Source organism: Fringilla coelebs (genome assembly GCF_963513975.1).
Source record: "Fringilla coelebs genome assembly, chromosome: Z".
In the NCBI taxonomy this organism is placed as follows: Eukaryota; Metazoa; Chordata; class Aves; order Passeriformes; family Fringillidae; genus Fringilla; species Fringilla coelebs.
Window position 1 is genome coordinate 17,368,348 of NC_140031.1, and position 10,798 is coordinate 17,379,145.

A 10,798-nucleotide genomic window follows, 5' to 3' on the forward strand; every position below is an offset into this window, starting at 1 on the left:
AAAACATTTGGTTATATATTGTTTGAACTGTAATGGTGTCTATTATAGGCAACACCCTACACTAGAGACTGTAATACAAACTGCATTAAAGCACAGCTCTTATCAGTGTCATCACACATTAGATAAAAAATGAGAGTCGTTGCATGCATTATATAGTTTACAGTTCAGCAGCTAAGAAAGTAACAGCTGCCTTTCAGAAATGAGGCCTATTTGCCAAACTTTTTCATACTGTAAGTAATATATGGCCCCACTAAAACCAAATTAAATACCAGATGACAGGATCACATTCTGTGATGAACCATTTCACAGCTTTTACTTCAGGAGTACCAGTGGATTTGGCAATGTCAGGTTAACAGTTGGACTCAAATGGTCTTAAAGGTCTTTTCCAACCTAAACAATTCTACTATTCTATGGCTCTATGATAATTTCCATTATTTCTTATCCAGGTGTAGTCCCATTGTCACTAGTAACAATAGATACATGTTTCAATGGATAAAGGATGAAATAAAAGGATGAAAGACTGAATTTCATCCTGAAATCTATTCTGTGTGCAACGAACTATCACTGAAGCAGCTAAAGACACAAAAGCATTTTATAAATTTGATGAAAAAGAGTAAAAATCATCCAAAAAATGTTTTCAAGGCATTCCTCTCCATTTCCTCCTTTCTCCTAACTTGCCAGTTGTGGATTTACAGGTTATTCCTGTATGAAAAATGAAAGAGTATCAAGGAGTTGCAGGCTCTGCTCCAGAGCTAAATAGTGCCTGACATGGTAATAACCAGGCCAACAAGAAAAGACAGCTTCCAAATCCTTCCTGTACTGGAAATGGACAAAGAGTGGCTGTTCCAAGCTGGCAGCTAGGATCCAGCCACCTCGTTTTGAAGATGAAGGTGGTTGAAATGGTGTGGACACAAATCTTTCTGTACGTGGGACGCCACTCATTTTCTGCAATCATGTAGGGTCCCAGAAATTTGCTGAAATAGATGCAGATGTCGTAAAACTGTTTCTGTGGATTTGAGTCCAAAAGCATACCCAGCCTGCATGCACCATGGCTGTACCATCACTAACAGGCTTACTCTGTCTTGATAGAGAGACACAATCGACAGCGATGCTTTCAGTTGTTGTTTTTTAGTGGTTTTTTATTGAACAATAATAATATCACACTCTTTAAAACCAATTGACTTATTAGATTTACATTCAAGAACTCATAATGTCATTTATGACAATGTTGCAAAATATTAATAATATATGCAGTATTTACTACATTCTTTAAATATTTCTCATCAGTCTGCTGGAAGACCATGGGTTTGATCCTGCACTCACTGAAATCAAGAAAAAGATTACTTTTGATATCAGTAGACTAGAATCAATTCACTTGCTAGTAAATAGCCCAAGAAAACATTATTCCCTCTCAGATCCTAACATTCAATACTGGTTAAAATGTGGTATTATGCTAGTTTGAGATTTATGTTTGTATGTCTCCAATTATCATGGCAAGAAAACCTGCACTTTCATTGTGACATTTGGATGTCTACTGCTGTCATCATCCTCTTGTTCCAGATCAGCATGATTCATGCCTGCTTTCCCAGGTGAAAGCATCTTGCTTTCACAGATGTTGACTTTGGATCTCTTTAAAGGCATCAGAGTTTCTGTTCATAGTTTAAGAGCATGCTTTTAGATTCTGAACTAAACCCTGGCTGCTGTACTGTGTGTTCTTTCTCTCACTGCAGCTATTGTCAAAGCTCAGGTTGATTTCAAAGGAATGCTGATTCAAGGTCAGGTTGATTCAAGGGAAATGTTAAAATCGAGTCACATTTCCAATGAGAGTGCTCTGTGTTACAAGGCTGTTCCTAAACTCATGGCATCCAGGCTCACTCTGACACAGCAATGTCAATTTTCATTATCTGTGGATCTGGTTGTTTTCAGGCATATTAGCAAGCCCTGCTCAGTGGTGATTTTTGACTTACACAAATATCATCCAGCTGAGACTGAATGAGGGGCTGCCCGTTCCTGCAATGCTCTAACACATGTAAGTTTTTCTCCTTGCTGAAATGGGACCACTTGCTCATGCAATTGAAAAACAAAAGACTGGGTACCAAAATACTGTAGTCTGTGGCTGCACTATCACTTGCTGAGGGTTCAAGACTTCTCTGGTTCAAACAAACTCCCTGTGAGTCACATCTGGGCCATAGCCAGCAGTGAAGATAGAAAGCATGAAGGTCTCTTTGCTGACCTCTCACCACTCTTCCAGAAAAAATGCAGATAATGCCTTAATGACACCAACTAGCTGGTTTATAGAAACATATATATTTAAATAATGATAAGCAGCTTCTTTTGTTTCAGATCCCCTTCTACAAATCGGTAGAATTTACCAATCTGCTGTTTTTCTGTACAAAATTTAACTTTAGAAAAGCAACAAAATACAATGTATGTCTGCAGTGTCTTGCCTAAGTTATTCACAATGCATAAACTGAAGTGCTGGATGTTTTCTCTCTGAAGAAAGGCATATTTGTCTCTCAGGAATTGTCACCAAACTTCCAAAAAACTAGAAAATTGTTAACAACTAATGTCAGTTTATTTCATTTGCACTGTTATGCTTTTTTGTTGTTATTGTTATTGAACAGGGGTGTTCCTTCCATCTGAGGTGTTGTTTATATGTGTTTCTTTCATAATGGTTCCACATCAAAAGTATCACTCACCCAAACTGTCCCCTTCATTCAGTGAGAGATTTTCCAACATCAGGTTGGCAAGAGTCAGCCTCTGGCACTATTTAAATGATCATGTTGGGTTTTCAGTATTACTGTACATTCAAAAAGCCACAATACATTTCTCTGTTCAAATACTTATCAAAACAAATATCAAAAGTCATATACACTGTACAGTCTATTTTTAAGTAAACATTTTTCTCAATAAAAATGCATCACATTTGAGCTTCAGAGATTACATATTCATACATTATAGATCTACTTTGTTCTTAAAGTGTGTTGTTGCATATTCAATAATCTGTGAGAAATGCATTCACTAGAAAGTCTTACAAGTGTAAGTAAATATCAGCGAGGATTTAGCCATTTCATTACTGGAGAGCGAATAACTTTCTCTTTAACGAATTCCTCTTTTACAGAATTTCCATCCCCTGATGCCATGTCATTGTCTGAAAAAAACACAAAAATAAAGGTGGATTTCATGAACGTGAGAGCTTTGAAATATTATCCTGCGGCAATGTCCCTGGTTTTAGGAATACTTTGGAAAATCCTTACCTGGTGGTTTGCAGAAAATGCAGTAAATTACCTCCAATTAACTAGTTGCAAAATTTCTACCAAATTAGGGCATAAGTCATATCTGTTTTCTAATAGTTTAAGCATAAGGCTGATGAGTTGACTTCAGTTTCCAGTTCTGACTGTAACATTCACTCCAGTGTGACACAGGACCAAGCAGCACGTCCTCAATAGCTACAGCAGTAAGTTAAACTCCCCTGCAGCTATTCTTTGACTGAGGCCAGCTGGCATGGAATAGCCTGGCGTGTGCCACTAGACTCTCTTACTCTCCAAAAATAGGTAAAAGATACTCAGTTTGTCAACTGGAAACAGTCCCTGGCTGAGTCTGATTCCTAAGCTGTGACTGAGGTTGTTTGGCACAGCTAGCTGGCCAGGGACACAGTGTGCTGTCCACTGCCCTCCTGTTTGACCGTGAAAGGAGTAAAATTGCAATGTACAGGACCTCTGACACCTTTAAGTTTGCTAGGCACATGTAGGCATAATGGTTTTTATAAAACATATGGGTCAGAACTTGCTTGTTTAAAACATAGAAGCATTTACAGCTGTTTTAATTCACTGATGATCACTTAGATGCTATAGTTACTTCTGAAGAGCCCTTTCAAATGAATCCCTCTGTGACCACCCCATGGAGTACTACTCTAGTGTCCCTGATCTGCTAACACTGACAGACCTCTGAGTACAGAAGTAATTGGGGAGCTTTTGCAAGGGTAAAAAACACTGTCTGTTTCCACGCAGTAGATATCTCATCCTGACTGGGATAAGTCAAGCACTTAAACATCGAGGCAGCAGAAAATTTGGGATCAAAGGCAAGTGGGGAAGAGAAAGGGGAGGAGGAACTGATGCAAATAGGCTGTCTGGGAAGATTTGGAATATAGGCTAGATACAGGAAAAAAAAAAGCTCACTCATTATTTTGGCACCCTTAGTAATAAATAGAAGAAGGAAAGGCAAAGGAGCACAATCATGTAGAAATATACAAAAATAGCAGGGTTGATTGATCTTGTAAGAGGTTTTTTATGAGATTATTTTAAATGTGATATAATCTGCAGTAGTTTGCTTCAATCTAACTTTCTCTAAGCAGAGAAAGATAAATCTTGTATTAAGGCAGCAAACTCTATACAGCTTAATATAACAGAGGAAAATTAAAAATTGCACACAAATTGCAGTTAGAGAATAAATTAAATCCAAAGACCTTTAGGTGAAACCCTATAAAAGATCCCAATAGACGTAGAATTAAATCTCTGGGGGTTTGGGGTTTTTTTCTTCTGCACATTTGTATTTATTTTGGTTTGTGTTCGTTTTAAAGCAAACATCATTCAGTCAAACATACTTCAGTATCATCAGGTGCGAAATCAGGCACTTAATCCCACCTCTACAAACTTCAGTGATCTTTCCTTGGTGCATTAAAAACACTCCAGCTTGTCACACTTCATTTTTTTTTTTTTCCCATTTTTATTTTAACTCTGGACAGATCTACTACCAGCTTCAGATATAAATGTAAAGGAAATAAATTATTCCTGTGATACTGTGACAAATAACTACAATAAAACATTTAATAAAACCTTTCACTGACAACTGAAAACATATAAAGCTCTGTCCTCATGGGGAAAAAGAAACGATGTTATTACTTTGCATTAGCTAAGACTAGTAAATTCAAGGTAGTGAAATCCTGACCTGACATCCCTAGCACAGCCTCCTGGTGCACAGGTGGGGTGCTGCTAGCACATGCAACAATTGCAAATCATTTCAAAATGTTTCTAGCAAGTGTCACATCTCCCCTAATTCCTTACCACATGTTAAGGCATTAGAAACAATAAACCTACCTTGTGTTGTTAAAGGTTTGCACAGCTCCACCAAAGTACCTGCCATTCTCACACAGAGTGGTAGTAGATCATGTGCAAGGTGTTTTCTGCTAAAATCAACTGTCCCACAAAGTCTTACCTGTGTGTGAAGATGTTTTTCGTCGATTTGGAGGCTTTGAAGCAGACAGTTGAAAAAACGGGAACTTCAGACACTTCCCAGTTACTCTGTCACAGATGCCAGAGGGACAGTTGCAGGTTTTCCTGCATTCCATTCCATAGCTACCATAGGGACATTCTGGAAAAAAAAAAAATTATATATATATAGCAAAGCACTTCTCAGTGGTCCAAGTCAGCTGCTGTCTTAATAGCTGGTCTGCTTAAAAGTGGAAAACCTTTGAGTGGAGGTCAGCTAGACCTTAGCTACAGGATTTCAGCATGCTGACTGCTTTTTTGCAGTATTTTCTAGTACTAATATATCTTGACACACTTTACATACATAATTTCATTTCCTGTTACTTATTTACAATGCACTACTGGTAATCCTTCTCGGAAAGGCTCTTAGATTGAAGCTCACTCTTGCATTAAATTGCCTTAAAGGCAGTATGAATATGTCGGTACACAATTACAGACAATTCAGCTAAGGGACTAGCACTGAATTTAGAAAGGAAGATGACTCCAGAAGTTCCCTGAACTCACTACGGTTCACTTTGATAGTATCTGACTTTCATGACCATTGACATTTAGAGCTGCAGTCTGCTGCTGGTGCAGGGCTGCTGTGGCTGGGGCCAACAGTCTGGGTGGAGGATGCAGCCTGACCATGAGGAGCTATCCAGCAAATTCACCATCTACCTGGAGATGCTTCTGGGTCCTGGGCAGTAGCCTCCCACCCAATACCTTCTCAGACAGCCAGGTTCTGCCTTCCCATGGCAGATAGCTCACCTGCATTTCCAGCCTAAAGAGTGAGTATGGCCTAAAGGGATCTCTGGCACTAAGGCAGCTCCCTGGTTATGCTGCATCTGGTCACATAACACCCCAATTCAAACCTCACACCCCTGAGCAAGCTTGAGGAGGAGCACTACAAAGCAGTTGCTAGGATGGGAACAAATGTTTTCCAAGGTCAGGTACAGGAGATTTTCCCTATCCCATAGCTGACACATATCACATGCTGGGTCATACAACTTCCCAGGGGCTACAGCCCTTGTCTTCCTCTGCCTGCTGTTGAATAGGATACCCTCTCAAAACCATTGCTAAAAAGGCAGAGACTGGGAAAATCCATGTACAACTCATCCTTTCCAAACCCACAACCGGTGATCATTCTCAGGAGAGGTTTGAGATATCCCAGGAAAAAGGCCTTTATGTTCAGACTGTCCTTGCCAGCCCAAGGTACATGGTCACCTTAAATGGCAAGGTCTGGAGAGCTTCTGATTCACCTCCTAAGGGCAGATGAATGACCATTCAGGGCTGGACCAGGGAACCATCTAGCCCAGGCCTCCACAAAACACTTAAGAAAGGTGACCATAGCAAGCACAAATGATAGCTCTCTCCTCATTTTGTCTCTCCTTTTCAGCTATGAGACCTCCTCATCCAGACATAGTTTCATTGTGTATAACACCCCACAATAAAATTACCCTTTTCAGTTTGTTCAGTCTCCTCTTGAGTGAATGCAAACTTTTAGCTTTGCCATACAGCCTAGGTAATATGAAAATCCAGCTATTGCTCTATAGTTATATAGCTATAGTGTAGCCCACTTTTTACAATTCTCTGTGTATCAAAAGGATTTATGGATTTATTCTTATAAATGAAAAGCCCTGGAAGATCAACCTGAAGTTCCCTGAAATGGACTGTACAGCGAGTCACTCCAGCATGGAGAATCGCCCGAGGCCTCAGCACACTCCCCTTCCCCAGAATGACACTTTGATCTGGTGCTTGTCCACACAAAACAAAAACAAAATCCCACCCAAGCAGAACTGTTCTGGTGTGCCTATCCTCCCTGGGAGACAAGCAAAGAGGCACACACTACAGGGAGCATCAATCTGCCTGCTGCAGGTGCTCAGCCTGGAGAGGTGGGATGCAAAGCCCAAGAGCATAGAAACAAGTCTGAGCCCAAAGCACTTGGCAGCGTGTGGAATAATGCTGGAATTGATGCTGCTTTTTAGATTTCTTGAAAGTGAGATCTGAGTAATTTTGTCTTTAGAAGGTTTTTGTCTAACAGGATCCTGCTCCTAAATAAATTGCAGATAGCTCCTAGTGGTTTAATGGAAGCAAGGGCACCAAAAAGTATTTGGGTTTGGGCCATAATGACATCGCTATTAATAATAGTACAATGCACTCTCCTAATAATAAAAGTAACCTTTAAAATTGTTCTGGAATATATACTGTCCACTTTAGAAATAAGAAATTGAAAAACAGAGAGTTCACATTTTTCCAGAGCTTCAAAGTAAATTGGCAACAGGAAGCCAGAGAAAATTTAGCCATCCTGCATCTGTCAGTTATTACAAACATGGAAGTTATTAAAATGAGTGAGTGACCTGGTATCATAGCTGCACATGGATATATAAAATAACAATATCTGGCCCCAGGGAGAGATTGTACTATCTCAGAGCTGAGATGAAGAAAGGAAAAGAATTCAAAATTACATCTCTAATATTAAGTGGAAATAAATATGTGGGGAATTGAAGCTTTAAACGCCAATTTAAATTCAAAGTCAAGATATGGCTTTACTGAAATTAATGAGAGTTTTTCCACTGACCAATTGGGAAAAAAACCCAAACATGTTTCTTCGCATTTTATACAGAGCACCCAAGATTCACCTATGGGGATTCTGTTCTCAAGCCCCATAATGTTTCTTTTTTCCCATTCAAAGGATGCTATTGCAAAGAAATTCCTATGAGGAAAGCAAAAAGTACACACTAATTCAAAACAATTGTTAATGGAATTATAGGCAGTTTCTTGCCCTGATGGGATTTTTAATAGACTGAAGATCAGTCAATTATCTGAGTAAAATATTTTCCTGGTGAGTGCATCAAAGTTATAATCTTTATGTGTAAGTTCTACTCATTTGGAAAAAAGTACTATTTGGGGTTTCACACTCAACCATGCATATGAGCTTATTTTAAATAAGGTAAATAAGTGTTTGCTGTATGTGAATCAGCCAAAGTGATTTTTGCAGCAGCAAGTGGTTAAGTCACTACTTTAACTGAGTCTATTAATATCCTGATATTTAACTGCCAAGATATTCCCACTTTTAAAGAAGTTATTCTAAGGCTTATCTGTGTCTACTTACTGAAGTGGTACACAAACAAAGCAAAACCCACTGCATTTATGCTTTGCAAACTCTTTTTTTAAAATAGTTTATTTTTTAAAAAATTCACCCTACTTCATACAAATATAGTACCTTGCCACCCTTTAAAGGTTGCTCTGTCTAAATGGAGTGAGAATAGCTGCTAAATGAAAAATGTGATTATAGCCTCTGACTAAAGAAATCAGCATGCAACATACCTGGAATAAACCTAATGCAGTGCCTGGCTGCTCATCTCACAGTCAGCTTCTGCCATCCTTCAGGCAGGGGGGTTTCTGTTTGCCTCCCCTGACCACATCCCTAGGATGACTGAGCACCTCAAAGGCATGACTAAATTAAACAGGACAAAGTCTCCAGGCTCTCAGGCTGTGCTGCTTTCTCCATCCCCCAGACCCCAGCGTGAGCACCTGGTCCCTGGGCAGGCAGCTGGCAGCGCCAGAGGGAGCATCACCCCCAGCAGTGTGCAGCTGCAACAGGGACCCCGTGACAAGGTTGGATTTGCAGGATTAAAGTCTTTATAATTTATAGAAAGCCACCCACCAAATCAACAGAAAGAACAGGACTAGTGCCTGGCTGTCTCAAACTCCAGTCAAAAATCTCATCTCCAAGCACACTCTTTGTCAGTATTTCCTCACATATGTCCCCAGGTAATGTGTAAACAATATCATCACATTAATAAACCTGCCACAGTACAGGTAAAGCCTTCTAATGACAGCAGGTATTTTTTCCCTTTTTTCTTGGCTAAGGGATGAGCTGTAAAAATCCCATTTTACTCCTTTCAAGCAAGAGGCAAACTCTGCATGTATGTTGCTGTCAAATTGCCACAGTGGGTGCATACAAAGTGAACATCATTACCTTTGCAGATACCAAATTCATCACCAAAGTCATCCTCCTCAGTGTAAAACTGGCACTTCAGCCCAGGACCACACTTGACACCATCCATACCCGAGACAGTACGGTAGCAAGTCTCCCCCAGAGCAGCTGCACACACTCTGCAGCAGCCACAGTCATCCAGCACCGTTCGCTTACAGCGCGCGGTGCTTTTGCACGCGTTACTGTCACAGGGATCGGGGCAATCTACTGCGTATTTCGCACTCCAGGCAGCTCCAGCAGGCACGGGCATCAGGAGGAGTGTGAGGAACAGGAAGCCCTTCATGTCTTGCAGGGGTAAATGCTCCATCCCAGAGAGCAGGTCTCAGTGCTCAGCCTGCTGGTGCCTCTTGCCGAGGGAAGCAGCGGTACAGAATCCAAAGTGGTAGCTGCACACATCAGCCTACAAGTTTATGAGCTTTATAAAGTGTGTTGCCCACATGTTGCACCGTCGTCAGCTTCCTCAATCCGGCAGCGCTGCTCCTGCCAGCCTCCCTTGTTTCAGTTTATGAAATCCAGGATGAAGGTTGGATTAGCACTCTGCTGCCATCCAGGAATTGAAAAGCCTGAGCTGATGTAATCTGTTATGTTTAGTTGGTTGTTTTGCATGAGGACTAAAAACTCTCTCACATCCGTTTCAAATGCTCAAGGACGTCTGCCAAGAGTAAAAAAAAAAGGTAAAAAAACAATCAACCCCGAGGAGGTTGCATACCTTCCTGCAGGACAGGGATTGCTCTGACGCTGGGCACACTGCTGACAGGAGAGCTCTGCCTTGCTATCGCAGCATGCATGGCCAGAAGAAAATCTTACTGAATCATCTTACTGCTGAAAGAATAATCTTTTTAATAGAATAAATTTTTGCCATACTCTTTTAGGAGATGTGGACAGTTATTTTGGGGAATTAAATGAGATCATATCATTTAATAGCCAAGCTCAGATTTTTCAGGAGATTTTTCTGCCTGCATTGAAACAGTACTTTTTAATCAGTATTTAAGTGGAGGTGAATTAAACATTTCACTCAAAGATTACTGCTAGAACTAAATCTAGTCAGAAAAAAACCATCATTTTGTGGGATCTTCTACAGGAAGTTCAGGAGAATGAGCAATGAGCTGCCCCAACTTCACAACCAAAGGGGAAATCCCCATCCATCATCAGCACTGTCTGCACAGTATTAACATGGATCCAGGGGGCTGATTCTTCTCCCTCTACACCACTTCTATTCTGACAAATTCTATGGGATGCTCTGATGTTGCTCTTCAATGAAGTCAACGTAAATAAACAGAAAACAAATCTCAGCTTCCCCTGTCTCCTCTCTTAGACTTTCTTTATCCTGCCAGAGCCTTGACAAGAAACAGCAAACAAGTGGAGTCCAGTGAAATTGATGAGCCACTGGAGAGACAAAAATTTCTGCATTAAAAAAAAATCTACAGGAAAGGAAAAAAGGAATAAAGCTAGCCATAAATAAACCTCTGAATACCAAAAGTTGTTGCCAGTGAGGTTAGTGGGAACCAAAGCAAACTGAACTGTGTATGACCAGCTTGTCACTTGGGAATCC

General features: G+C 40.4%; 1 protein-coding gene across 1 annotated transcript; it reads right to left on the reverse strand.

Moving 5' to 3' along the window:
• Positions 1-1,132: 1,132 nt before the first annotated feature.
• Positions 1,133-9,783, reverse strand: ESM1 (endothelial cell specific molecule 1). The gene is made up of 3 exons (XM_084224588.1): positions 9,229-9,783; positions 5,215-5,370; positions 1,133-3,151 (listed from the first exon to the last, which is right to left on the reverse strand). Exons 1-3 carry the CDS (start codon positions 9,551-9,553, stop codon positions 3,051-3,053), a joined length of 582 nt encoding a protein of 193 aa, XP_084080714.1. The 5' UTR covers positions 9,554-9,783; the 3' UTR covers positions 1,133-3,050.
• Between the last annotated feature and the right edge of the window lie 1,015 nt (positions 9,784-10,798).

Excerpts from the sequence above, each read along its gene's own strand:
- ESM1 (XM_084224588.1), bottom strand. The coding sequence starts at position 9,553 with ATGGAGCATTTACCCCTGCAAGACATGAAGGGCTTCCTGTTCCTCACA. Across the intron at positions 5,371-9,228 it reads TGAATTTGGTATCTGCAAAG|AATGTCCCTATGGTAGCTAT; the intron begins GTAATGATGTTC and ends TTTTTTTTCCAG. Across the intron at positions 3,152-5,214 it reads AAAAACATCTTCACACACAG|ACAATGACATGGCATCAGGG; the intron begins GTAAGACTTTGT and ends TGTTTTTTTCAG.